Source organism: Oryzias latipes, chromosome 24, assembly GCF_053564925.1.
Source record: "Oryzias latipes strain Hd-rR chromosome 24, Olatipes_Hd-rR_3.1".
Taxonomy (NCBI): Eukaryota; Metazoa; Chordata; class Actinopteri; order Beloniformes; family Adrianichthyidae; genus Oryzias; species Oryzias latipes.
Genome location: NC_136260.1, coordinates 2,366,985 through 2,380,761, shown reverse-complemented (window position 1 = coordinate 2,380,761; position 13,777 = coordinate 2,366,985). Strand labels below are relative to the sequence as shown.

The 13,777-nt window shown below is 43.4% G+C and overlaps 1 protein-coding gene and 1 long non-coding RNA gene across 2 annotated transcripts; one reads left to right on the top strand and one right to left on the bottom strand.

The window, feature by feature from the left end:
- Positions 1–1,101: 1,101 nt before the first annotated feature.
- On the bottom strand, positions 1,102–10,055 carry cpsf3 (cleavage and polyadenylation specific factor 3). The gene is made up of 18 exons (XM_004085455.5): positions 9,900–10,055; positions 7,818–7,881; positions 7,645–7,742; positions 7,440–7,568; positions 6,875–7,052; positions 6,711–6,800; positions 5,836–5,986; positions 5,574–5,749; positions 4,705–4,863; positions 4,198–4,344; positions 3,022–3,174; positions 2,846–2,954; positions 2,417–2,515; positions 2,222–2,316; positions 1,975–2,062; positions 1,831–1,897; positions 1,542–1,638; positions 1,102–1,281 (listed from the first exon to the last, which is right to left on the bottom strand). Exons 1-18 carry the CDS (start codon positions 9,968–9,970, stop codon positions 1,192–1,194), a joined length of 2,061 nt encoding a protein of 686 aa, XP_004085503.1. The 5' UTR covers positions 9,971–10,055; the 3' UTR covers positions 1,102–1,191.
- LOC144990194 (uncharacterized) lies at positions 9,911–13,106 on the top strand. Its single transcript, XR_013654184.1, has 3 exons — positions 9,911–10,046; positions 12,466–12,516; positions 12,987–13,106. It is a non-coding gene; the product is annotated as an uncharacterized LOC144990194 (long non-coding RNA).
- The last annotated feature ends 671 nt before the right edge of the window (positions 13,107–13,777 follow it).

Sequence of the window (13,777 nt, the reverse complement as noted above, 5' to 3'; positions counted from 1 at the left end):
TATCATCGTCTGCCCTCCCCCTTTTTTATCTCTCTTTCTGTCTCTCCTCCTCTCATCCTGTCTGAACGGCCAAAACTCAATAAAGTTCAGCTTCAGTTACAAAAGCGGTTTATTTGAACACACTCAAAGAGTAACAGACAACCCTGATTGGGAAAGCAAAACGTCCATCACAAGAGGAGCTCAGTTGCAGTCTGTGTGTTCACTTGCTGGACAGGAAAAAAAACACAAAAAAATAACACAAATTCTATGTTTACATCTATTCATTCATTCATCTTCTTCCGTTTGTCCCTTTCAGGGTCATGGGGCTGCTGGAGCCTATCCCTGCCACTTACAGATGAAGGCTGGGGACATCCTGGACAGGTCCCCAGTCTGTTGCAGGGCCACAATCACACACAGAAAGGTCCCCCATTGATGTTCTGTTTCAGGTCCCCAGCTGGGACTTGAACCTTCTTCCTGTGAGGCAAGACCGCTAACCACAGAGCTCATGGTGTTCATTACTTGTGTACAAATGTCTGAACAGATGAAGGCTTCTGGCCTTTAGGCTTCTGGAAATTGCACCCAAGGATGAACCAGACCTATGCAAATCCACAATTGTCTTCCTAATATTTTGACGGATTTCTTCGGACTGTCTGTTTTTCAAACAAGTAAGCGTGTTTCCAATGTGGCCTAATATGTATCCACAGGTATGTTTCTAATGAACTCAGATGCTGTCAATAAACGAATCAGAAGCCTCTAAAGAGATGACATCATCATGCGGGGTTTCCCTAATTGTTTATAGGCAGTGATCTTGTAAACTTTTGACTTTCATCAGTCTCATATTTCTGACATTTAGCAAATAGAAATAATTTTGTTAATTGTAATAGACCTAAAACAGGAAAAGTTTACTTTTATTTCATGTCTGACAGTGAAAAAAAAAGCATGTGTGTTTCTGTGTGGTGTATATAAGCTTCTGGTTTCAACTGTACACATTGACACATTCAAACTTAAAATACACAAACAGGCACACACTCACTAAACAAACATGAAAGACAAAACAAGCAGAGACACACACCCACAAACATACACACTTGCAAAAAACTGACAATCCCATAAACAAAGAAGTCATGAACATTATTTAATATCATTTAGTTTCACAGAATATTGGCACAAAAAAACAACTGTCTAAATGTTAGCCAGGAAGAGGGGGGCCAGTCAAAAGGCGGGGCTGAGAGCGTCGTAGAGCCGATGAACGGCAACTTCAATCATCTCCCTCAGAGGCTCGTCTTCTGCACACGTCACAACCTGCAGGCCAACAATCGGACGTCAGCCTGGTTCCATAAACACAACCTGCAGTTCAAACTTCTGAATAGTTTCCTGTGACAGCTGTGCTACGACGGGCTGTCAGGGATGGAACAGAGTCTACGACCTGAGGAGCCCGGTCCAGAGTCATGAGCCTCTGGGATGTGGCTCCTCATCTCTGTCACTCCTCAAATGTGTGACTCCAAACTCTAACCCTACCCTAACTCCTCTCATGTGCGACTCCTGTCATGTGCTGTACTTACTCGTGTGACTGGGTTGATGGTTGCCGTGGCGCCGTCCACCATCACACTGAAGCTTTCACTGTTGCTGAAGTTCACACAGTCCTCCCCGAACATGTCACTACAAAACAAGACAACACCTTCAGATTTTGGAAATCTTTCTCCACTATGAGGCCCATACGGCCCACTTGACTCCTCAATAGGAAGCGATGACAAGACGGCCCGTCTGAACCGGCCGTCCTGCCGCGGCACCTTGGGATCCGAGCCCAAGCACTCAGCTGTGGCACACCAAAAGTGTCATGTGTGCACTCACTGCAGCATGAGCTCCAGTCGCTCCACAAACACCTCCTCGTCAAACGTTTCCCTCCGGCCCTCCAGAACTAAGGCAAACAGATGCAGTTGAACCACAGGCTCCCTGAATGGAGCAAAATAAATCAGTGGCGCTGCATTTACTGACACTTCTGGGTGTTGGGATTTGACTGAACCTCCAGGACCACGGTGGCCACCACGTCAGCATACATGTCGTTGAGCGGGCTGGAGTTCCACTGAGGAGAAACATGACAGACGCTGGAATGAAGCTACAGTTCAACTCTGCAGACAACACATTCCTGTCAACGTTCAAGACGGTAGCAGCAATTTGTGTGAGCATGTTTGAACGCCTGTACACAACTGTGACGTGCTGTTGGGAGGGGTGTGTGTCTGACCTCCAGCTGCACCATGCCGGCTTCATGGACTAGACTAATGCTCTTAAAGATCTTCACTGTAATTTTTTCAGCTCCCTCCACCTGCTGCACGTCACCTGTAACACACAAAAATACTTTTCCATGAGAAAAACACCAACACACACACCAACACACAATGACTGACAGAGAGTCTGAAGCAGCTCAGGTGACTTTTACCTGCCAGGTTCCTCAATTGACTGACCAGGAGAGAGATGGGTCCTGTGAAGGGGATGGCCTGACTCTGAGTGACCGTGCCCACAGAGAGATCTGTATACTCTGCAGATGAATAGAGCAACACGTCCAAATGAAATCAGACCTGACCTCAACCAATCAGAGACCCTGATTGGGTCAGCAAAGGAAAGTGGCTGCTGCTGTTCCAAAAAAAACACCAAAACTGTATTAAAAAGAACATAAACTTCCTGCACAAAAGGTTAATGAAATCTTCTGACCGGCCACCACACGCATGTGGCCCCACCCACCACACGCATGTGGCCCCACCCACCACACGCATGTGGCCCCACCCACCACACGCATGTGACCCCACCCACCACACGCATGTGGCCCCACCCACACGGACACAAAAAGACAATCACACAGAGTACTGACTGCAAAGGTCGGACGGCATCAGGATGTGGTAGTTGAAGTTCCTTTTTACGAGGATCCCAGAAACCCTCTGACCTTGGGCACACTTTTGGTCAGCGAGTGAGCCCATCACCTGCAGGACAGACAGCATGCTGGGAATTAGACTTCAGCCAGACACATGGGTGCACGTGTGTACTTACCTTAGCCAGCTTCTCTCCTCTGAAGTTCAGAGTAACAGCCTCGGTATTCCTCGGGTTGTGGACCTCGATGTGGACCTCGTCGTTGTCCTCGTACTCACGGATCAGAGCCGCCTTCAGCCGGGCCATCTCATTCTGCTCTCCGTGCACCAGAATCTGAAGATCCAGAAACATTTGCTGATCGCTGGTTTTGCGCTCCAAGAGGACCACACTTCACACTGAGCTCCTCAGAATCTAGAGGTTCTCAGAACAAGCAGAGCTTCAGGTCAAAAGGCTGAAGCTGCGCTGATGCACAACTTCTTCAATCCAGACATTACCAGTATTACCAATATTTGGGTTTGTTGTGCTTCATGACAGGAAGTTATAATAATAATAATGGATTGGATTTTTCCAATTATGCATTCACTCCTCATTTACACTTGCTAACGGTAACCTTTGACCCACAGCTGCCCTGGGGCAGACTGACAGAGGGGGCAGGGAGGGTGAGGTGTCTTGCCCAAGGACGGTCTGACACTAGAACCAGCAAACAGCTACACCGCAAAACACATCTATCTATCTATATCTAAACAAGACAAGAATTCCTTTAAAGTTTCTGTTTTTTCCCCGATGTCATAAAACACATGCATGTATTAAAATATGTGCATCGTTTTGTATTATTGTGTGTTCATACAGACCAGTGTGTTGTAGTTGTGAGTCTTTAGTCGTTTTAAAGACTCACAATGACATAGAGCAACAAGTGAGAGTGTGTTTTTGTTGGCTGAGGTCAGTGTGAACAAATGCTAGAAATAACCAGCAGACCTGAAGTGCAGAAATTCCATGCAGCTCCTGAATGCACCTCCAGCCACAGTGTATGTGACTTAAATGTGTGCAATAAAGTCAGAATGAAATGTTTGGGATTGATGTTCAGGCAGACACTTCAGTCCTGGATGTGAGTTTGAGCCGTCTGTCAGAGATGCTAAAGAAGACCTCACATACCAAAGTGACTAGAATAATATAATCCTTCAAAAACAACATGCTAAAAGGTGACAGTGCAGGACATGTAGAACACAGATATACTAGTCCAGGCCTGGCATTTTGCACCAAAGTCACTTTATTCAACTTCAATGTGGCTGACTCGGCGTGCACGGCTGCTTTGATAGGATGGATCTGGGCTTGATCTGCAGGTGTGTGAGTGATTACCACATGGGGAGGCTTGAGTGCTCGGATGAACTCGCTTGTCTGCTGGTAGTCTGTGTGAGCAGAGAAGGAGATGTAGTCCACAGACATCTTCAGAGGGAGCTTCTGGCCCGACATGGTGGTGATCTCGTCAGGCTCCGTCATGATGTGCTGCAACAGCAGGATCAGAGCAGGGGCAGAAATGTGAAGCACGTTTCTCTGTGGAAATGTGAGCTGGACTCTGTTTTCACTTCAAGTCTCTGAACCTTCTGAGAGACGAAGGGCAAACAGACCAGCGATGCTTCCTCCACCAGCATCAGTTCTACTTTTGACAGGTTTTCTACAGTGTTTCAGTCAAATTGGACTGATCTTCACCCTAATGTGTTCCGTGTTGTCATGGCAACACACTGCCACCCACAGTCCTTCAGCTGCATGTCAGCAGGATTCCAGCTGGTTCAAAGCGCTGCAGAGATGGAGGGGGTTTCCCCCCAGTGACGGGGGCTTTGGCTAAGCAATTCTTGGCAGGTTCACCTTGGCCAGCGTTCCCTCAACGCAGTATCCAGCGATGATGACACCGTTTCTCTTGTCCGTGCACCAGCTCTCAAACAGCTCCCGGGACAGACCGCTCTGCATCATCCCGGGGGACGCCATGACCACGCTGGGGCCAATGTCATCAAAGTGATCCATGCTCTGAAAGCACAACAGCATTAATACAGGAGGCGGCTTCAACAGAAACTCTTATTTTAACGGTTTCATTTGTCATTAATTTTTGTTCTTTAACCACCTCTTTTACAAACATTGAAGCTGTTTCAAATGAAACTACATTTAAATAAGAGGGAACTGTGTCACTTTTCCCTTTCTGCTTAAATCATTACCACGATGTTGCCTCTGTTGAAATAAAAGTGTCTTTCCCTGGACTTTTTATGCCACATTTTATGTCAAAATCCTGGGAGAAACAGCAAGTTCTCCAGTGGTGTGAGATGAACCAGTCACATTAGGCTGAAGAACAGGAAAATGCAATAAAGTGTCAAAAGTTGAGTGCTAGAACACACATGAGCAGCAATGTCTCCACTCTCCAGCTGGAGTTAGCTCCTCCACTGTGTTCATGTCTCCTGGAAGAGGCCGATGCTTCCTGACGCCTGTGCTGTTCTCCTTCCATCACTTCAGTGTCACACATTCCACACTGTTGGGAGGAAGCTTCCTCCCAGGCTGAGCAACACCATGACAGAGCATGACAGTCTGGTGAGGGGTGGGGGGGTTGGGACAGCGCTTCACTTACAACTTTGTGATGCCATCAGTTCAGTAAGTGCACATTAAATGATGCTCTGAGTTTCATGAACATGTCAGAAATGTGGCTTTGGCGTGTGACTTTGTCTTTGCTGCTGCAGTTCTGTGCTCACCTTCAGGTTACTGATGTGTTTGAAGACAAAAGGGTTGTTGACGTTGATGGCTTTGCGGATCTTGTCGTTCATGGCGTTGATGTAGGTTTGATAGACAGCCATGCATTTCCGGGCCAGAGACGAAGCGTAGTAGATGGGAATGTCGTGGAGCTCTGGGTGGTTCTGCCAGTACTCGTCTGGACCACAGGCACAAACAGTTTCTGCGTCACCATCATCACAGGCTTCAGAACCAGAAGGTGATGATCTGTGCCTGTGCACTCACCCAGGATGAGCAGCAGCTCTTGAGCCCGTCCCAGAGCAAACACGGGGATCAGACAGCGACCCTCCCTGTTTACAATGTCGTGCACCGTGTTGCAGAAACGGGCCTCTCTCTCCTCACGCTTCTCATGGATGTGTGTTCCATAGGTGGATTCCTGACAGAAAGGATCAGATATTTGTTCAACACCATTCTGAGACGGGACAGAGGACCCAATACTACCAGACCAACAGACTATGGAGACGAAAAGCTCTTAGTTTAGAATTCATTAAAACTCGGTATATTCATTTAATGAGTAAAACAAAATTCTCAATAACTCCTACGGTGTTTTTGCATTAATAACATGAGCACTTTCCATCTAGAGTCTGGTGTCTTTTGGCTGCGTGTTTGGACAGCTCACAGGTCTAACCGCCCTCAGAAGCAACGTTTTTGTGACATTTGAGACGCCGTGCGCTGTCTGCATGTACTTTAGAAAAATCCAGCCGCACTTTGGACCCTTTGCTCGCGTCGCTCTGCCATCACTGTGCGTTTGTCGTTACACACTTGTTAGCAGTGGAATACATGAGGGACAAAGTATGAGCAGCCCCCCCCCGTCGTACTGGAGCAGGAAAGGAAAAGCAGCCACATTCAAACAAAGTAGTGCACGCTGTGTGGGCGCTGCTGCCCCACTTGGCCGGTACCGTTGATCCCATTATGGCTGAAACCTATCAGTCCAGTAACTGATGACGTGGCACTGGTACCAAACGATACCGTTTCAGTACTGCATCCCTACTGATGTCTGAACATGAGACAGCATGAGACATGAGCCTGCGCCTGAGCTGGTCACTAAGGGGAGGAAAAATATCTGATCATCGGGGGGGGGGGTTTAAAGCCAAACTCACTGTGATGAGAATGTCTGGTTTCACACTTGGGATCTCCGCCGCCATCAAGTGTCTGTCCTCTTGGCGGGAGAAGTCTCCTGTGTACAACAACTGCAGGGACACAGACAAGCACTGAGCACCAGAGACAAACCGCTTTAGGAAGACGGATCCAGACACAAACCTACCTTGACTCCTGCGATCTCGATCATGAACATAGCGGCTCCAAGCACATGGCCAGCATGATAGCACCAGAACTTGATGCCAGCCACCTCCTTTACCTCGTGGAAGTTAATGGTCTCAATCTTTTCCATGCTGTCTTCCAGGTCCGTCTCCGTGTAGAGCATCTCATCAGCAGAAATGTTACTGCAGACACACAGACGGGTCAGAACAAAAAACCCAAGCTGTGCCCCAACTCCAGAATATCAGCCACAGGTCCTACGGCATCACTAGAGAACCTGAAGTAGCTGCATTAACCCTTGTGCTACTTTAGATGACCCCCCCCCCTTCCAATGACGTGTTCTCCCTACCATGACAAAGGTGGATAAAGGTGGAAAGATTTCATGTAATCCATGGACACCAATGAAGATCACAAATCATTGAAGAAAACAGGTTCAGAGCACTGTCTAGTGGGTCTAGATGACCCAACTCCCAATGTTAAAGTGCCTAGGATAGCACAAGGGTTACTAAGACGTCTAACCTACAGGATCTGCTGCATCAGACCTAAGACTTTCACTCCAACACGAGTTGTACCTGACTTTGATGTAGTCTGACAGCAGCCAACGATAGATGGCTTTGGTGGCATGCGTCATGAACGTCCGCCCTTTAAAACTGGTCTTCTGCAGAAACCAAGGCAGGGCTCCGCAGTGGTCCAGGTGGAAACTGTACAACAAGAATGGATGGTTAGTGGAAAGCTGCATGTGCACCTTTGCACACGTTCACGGCAGCTCTCACTTACTGACTGATGAGCAGCAGGTCGATCTCAGCCGGATCGATCAGGTCAATGTACGGCAGGGCGTCCATCCCCTCCAGACCAGGATGGATCCCACAGTCTAGCTGGAGTACCAACACACAGACAGCTGTTGACAATGTTAACAGCTGCTGTGACAAAGAAAACCAAAAGAATCTCACCATGATCTTCCTCCCTTTGAACTCCAATATGATGCAGGACCGTCCCACCTCTTGTCCAGCCCCCCTGGTCACAATCACATCAAACAGTCACACAGTAAAGAGCTGTGCTTACTCATGAAAGTACCCAAACACAGTGCTTAGACCAGGGGGGTCCAACTCCAGGCCTCAAAGCCCAACCAGAAATCCTGCCTTGTCTGGAGCTCATGACCTGGTGGGTTTATCCAATAAGGAGCTTCAACGGCAGGTTGGTTGGGTCCTCAGTCATGATATAAATACAGGGTTGTGTCAGGAAGGACACCTGCCAAACCACCTGTGTGAATCAGTGGAAGCTGATTGGCTGTGGCGACCCTGAAGGGATATGCCGAAAGGTGAATAACAAGGACAGGTTGGTTGGAAAAGATGGTGGACATCGGCCCTCGAAGTCTGGATCCTCACACCCCTGACATAGACTTTTAACTCAATGACAAAGAATGGGGGCACTTGTGGATCAACGTGATCAAAACCTCTGTGGACCGGTCCTCAACTACTTGCCCAAGTTTTTCTACCTCCTTTACATTTTTGTCACTGTAATTAGTCATTTCTCCTGTTGGGATGTGCAACGCTGCAGCTTCACCTCATACAAGACCAATGGAGAGAACTTAGTCTGGACTGGAGAGGTTTGATACTTCTCACCCTCCTTGTGACATGGGGGAAACTCAAGCCGCAAGGACTCCAACCATGTGGGGATAACTGGCCAACTGTTGAGCAACAATCCAAAGGTGTCAGGCACCAATGAGTCTCCCAAACAGGTCAGAGTCAGCTGTCAGGTTGAATTAATTCAATTCAGCTATAAGTTAATGGGATTTTTTTATTTACAATAACGCTGGTTGTAAATTGTAAACAGCAAATTGTGTGTGTGACTGGGTGAATGGGTCTGTGACTGTAAAGCGCTTTGTCCTTGTAGGAAGAAAGGCGCTATACAAGTATACGCCATTTACCATTTAAATTAAATGAATTTTCATTTAATTTAAAAAAAAACTAATGGAAAAAAAATCTAACTCTGCTAATTTGTCCTTGGAAAGCCGGGAGCAAAAGAAACAAAATTCCCATTTTGGGTTTTTCAGAAACCATAAGGTGGTGTGGAAACTACTTTGACTGAAATCACTACCAACTCAAAGTTTAATCATTCAAATGTTTAGGAGACTCAAGGCTCATCGATAGAAAATTAAAAAAAAGCAATTTGAAATGCAAAGGTTTTGTCTAAAAAAGATGCACCCGCATCACCAGGACATCACTCACTCACTCACACACCCCAACCCCCCCCCCCCCCCCCACACACCCACACACACACACCCACACACCCCCCCCCCCCCACACAAACACACACACCCACACACACACACACACACACACACACACACACACACACGGCATTCTCCAAAACTCAGCAGGAAACTGAAGCTTCATTATTATGTTTTACTGTCGAAACCAAAGGAATCAGCTACCTGGAATCACACGTTGTTTGTTTGTTACAAGTTAATTAGGAAAAATGTTCCTGCATGTTATTTTGAAATATTTGATCGTCAACATCAAAGTTTGTTTCTCTCTGGTGACTTCCACCAGTGACTTAAATGTCCTACAGCACTTGAAAGCAACACTTCCATAAACTAATTTGAATGAACGTGAGCTTTGATTTCCTGCTGTCTTTCTGTATCTGCAACAAACGTCATCATAGTTTAATGTTTTCATTGTGAAAATTAAACTATTATTACATTTGAGGTGTTTTTGGTGTCTTCAAACATTGTTTCTCTTTCGGCAAAAGTTGCACAGTCTTCAGCATCATCATGTTCACATTCAGAGCTCACGCCTTTAAAGGTCCAGAAAAGTGGAAAAAAATGTATCTGCAGCGGGATGACAAGCCAACATTTTTTTTAACCTGGCAAATCCACAGAAATTATGAACGTATATTAGAAAGCATAATAAATCTCGCTCAGTTTAGACATGGAGCGGAAATGCCCATTTAGGTTTGACCGCCAGTGTCCGTTGTTATTCGGTGACGGCTCACTAGCTGCAGTGTTCGGTGGGTTCGGTTCGAACACTCACAGGGGTCGGATCAGCAGCTGGTCGCTCTCTTCAGCAGGAACCATCGCGTCCACCCTGCGTTTGGACGCCATGTTTGCTTCTTCAACGATGCCGCGCCTGCTGTTACTTCCGGTTCTTCCCGAAAACTCTCCGTGCGACACAACGCCTGTAAGTTCCGCCCCCACTATTTCTTTCTTTCTATTTTTTTCTTTACAAACCAAGTACAAAACCAAATAAAAAACAAAAACTAAAAAAATTCTTAAAAATAGGTAAATATAAGGCAAAAAAACAATTTAAAATAACAATAGTTTGGATATATTTCTGTACATTTATGTAGTTTCTTGTTTTGGTTTGAAATGCATTTAGGAAAGAAACTTAAAGTAATACAATATCTGAAAAATAAATAAAAAAGGACCCCCCCCCCCCCCATTTACATACCTAAATAGAGTGTCTACATCTACACAAAATAATAACAAGATTGATGACATCAGAAACGTTCAGGTTTTCCATAAAGAAGAGAACATTAAGTAATGAAAAAGAAGAAATATTACAATTTTTAAGTGACAATTGATTATGAATAATTTTATCTTTTTGCAACAGTGTTCTAATTTTTCAGTTTCAGAAAATACATGGTTTGGATTGAAATTTGAATCTTTTATGTAAAAAATCTCCAACAGGGTACATTTTTGATATTATTTAAAATCCGTTTCTTTCATTTTAGGTGAAAGTATTTTGTGTATAAAGAAAATGATTAGTCTATCAAGGTGGTTTCTGGGTCACGTCTATTGTGAGAGAAAAACCTTTTGTTTAAAGGTTAGAGTCACTAATTTATTTTTGCATTTTTATCTTTTATGGGGATATCATTAATGGTTAACTCTGCAAAGTGTGGTTTGATTGCATGGTAATATTTTATGAACAAGATTAAGTAAAGGTATGAGAATTACTTTAAAGACTTTTTTATAACAGCAACTAGAATCCTTAATTTTGTATTTGGTTACAAACCCATTGTAGGATAACAGCATTGCATCTGTACGCACCAAGTCATGAACAAAAAACACACCATCATCACACCACTAAGACATAAACAAGGATATCTTGTTTACAGTTACTGTATAATTCTGTTGTCCCATAAAACAGTATTGTGGGGGGAAAAGTTGTGGGAGTTGTTGGCATTTTCCCAAATTCTAATGCTTGCTTGTAAATGTTTGACTGTATAAATGTTTTTTTGACAGATCATATTCACACTTCTGCAAAAGGATAGTTCTCCGGTAGAGTTTGTTTGGGATATGATACCACATAGATTTCATACGATACCAATTTATTCTAAATGCTACACTTTGTAATTCAACATCTAAAGCTTTTGAGCCATTATTATCTATTATCTCTAACCAATTATGGTTTTAGTAAAAAGTACGTTTTATTTTTCCAAATAAATTTAAAGAGAATAGAATTAGACAACTTGATCGTTTTTGGGGATGCATAGATTGAGTGGCAGGGAAACACAAGTCTTGAAAAACCTTCTGCTTTAGATAATAGATTGTGGCCAAATATGGATAAGTCACGTCCCAACCACTGATTTAAAGTTTCTATATTGTTTTCAGTCTGGGGGTAATATTTACACTTTCTCTATCATTACTGTTTTCTGTCATTATTAGACCAAGATATTTCACTTCACAGGTTATTTTCAATATTACTTAGAGTGCAGGTATGAATAGGCAAGATTTCCCATCTTTTGAGATTTAGAATAAGGCCAGATGCTCTTGAAAAAAAAACATTTTATCAATAACAATATATACCACACACACACACACACACACACACACACACACACACACACACACACACATATATATATATATATATATATATATATATATATATATATATATATATATATATATATTTTTTTAATAAAGCCGTGTCATCAGCAAATTGATTCATTTTAAAATTCTTACCTAAAATGTTAATAAACGCAAAATCTGGAGAATATTTCAGAAAGATGGCTATAGTATTCAGCTGAGCTTATAAACAACAACAGGCTAATAGGACATCCCTGGCAAACACCTCTATTTACAGGAAAGCTGTTTGAGAAACCTCGGTTAAGAATAATTCTGCTATTTATGTCTTTGTAGATCATTTTTTTTTATGTTTCAAAATTTTGATTCAAAGCCATAGGTTTCCAAGGAGCTAAACAAAAATGCGTGTTCTAATGAGTCAAAGGCCTTAAAAAGAATCCAGAAAGAGGATAAGACTATTATGGGGGATAATTTGGTTGTAACTTAAGATATCTAAGATTAAACAAGTCTGATGATGAATGTGTCGCCCCTTAATAAAGGCTGACTGTGTTTCATCTATGATCTGACCTATTCCTGATTTCACTCTGTTGGCATAGACATGTGCTCATATTTTATGACAACAGAGAAGTGTGATGTGTCTCCAATTTTCAGTTAATAACACACCGTTGTCTGGTTTTGCTAAAAGGGATGTAATGCCTCTTTTAATGTTTGTTAATTCCTTGAACGCCTCTAGCAAAAAATCTTTGATGTTATTCCAAAAGTGTTTATAAAACTCAGCTGTAATTCCTCAGGTCCTGGTGACTTCCCACTGGCCATTTGGGGAACAGCCGTATCAAGTTCAGGTGTGTTCAGATTCTGTGAGATCTCTGAATTTCTTATTTTAGATATTTCTGATCTATTTTAGATCCTCTCTGGTTCTGAATACATCTATTTTAGGGGTTTTATCCCGAATTAACTTTTCAAAGAAGATGTTGTGACTTGAAAAGTGAGAAGTACAAAAGTTTTTTAAAAAGTTAGTGATATAATCCTTAACCCTCAAGTGACCGGGTGGGGTCATTTATGACCCCAGCCATATAATTGAATGTGCCAGATCTTTATTTTTTATCCGAATTTTTTTTCCTACCATGAGTTTGTCAGTCTACTAATCCTACACAGTTTCATCGTTTTTTGCAGGGATCAGGCAATTTGTGTGACATCACAACTCTTGTGGGGTCATTTATGACCCCGAAGAGAAGCACTGGTTTTTAAACATTGGTTTTTCAAGTTTATTAAAATGTTCCACTTCTAATCAGTACTTTATATTGTGTTGCAGTGAACCATGGCCAACAGACCTAGGCTAGCAAGATTTACAGCTGCTGAAGCAATGGGACTAATACTTCAAGCCCAAAGTGATGATGAAAAGGGTTAAGGTTAGGGTTAGGGTTAGGGTTAGGGTTAGGGGTTAGGGTTAGGGTTAGGGCTAACCCTTCTCAGAGAGCTTGGGTATGAACTAGTGAAGCCACATGTATAGAAAAGGTCACAGTTTCCAAACCTCCATAAAGCAACTAGGGAAGGAATAGCAAGCATTGGTGTTGGTCCTGCTAACCCTGCAGAGCAGCCCGCAGTTGCTGCAATACCTGGCAAACGCAAGCGCTGTTCGTTTTGCCTACGCAACATTGACAGGAAAGTTTCACGTGCATATGCTTCATGCAACCAGCCAGTGTGCCCAGAACATAGCCACAAACAAGTGGTTTGTAGTACATCGCTGAACTTCGTTTCAATAGCTTTGAGGGAACTTGTTTTCATAACTGGGTATCTGCTTTTGAGAGTTACAATTTTCAGTTATTTTTTGATATCATATTACACATACACAAACAAGATGTTTGTGTGGTTTTTGTTTTAAAAACAGGCATGGTAGTAACATAGGTTGATTGAATGTGTTCTGAGTAGGTTGACCTCCTTACCAATTTTAGCATATTCCCTAGTCAGCAAGTCAGCTAATTATTTTTGTTGATGTTAGCAGTATGCTAGCTCAACATAAGTTAAAATATTTCTACTCAAACTCCTCTTTTTTATAATGTATGTTTTCATTTAGGTTGGCAAAAAAAAAATGTCCTTTTGCAA

Excerpts from the sequence above, each read along its gene's own strand:
- cpsf3 (XM_004085455.5), bottom strand. The coding sequence starts at position 9,970 with ATGGCGTCCAAACGCAGGGTGGACGCGATGGTTCCTGCTGAAGAGAGC. Across the intron at positions 6,801-6,874 it reads TCGAGATCGCAGGAGTCAAG|TTGTTGTACACAGGAGACTT; the intron begins GTAGGTTTGTGT and ends GTGTCCCTGCAG. Across the intron at positions 5,987-6,710 it reads AACCAGACATTCTCATCACA|GAATCCACCTATGGAACACA; the intron begins GTGAGTTTGGCT and ends CCTTTCTGTCAG.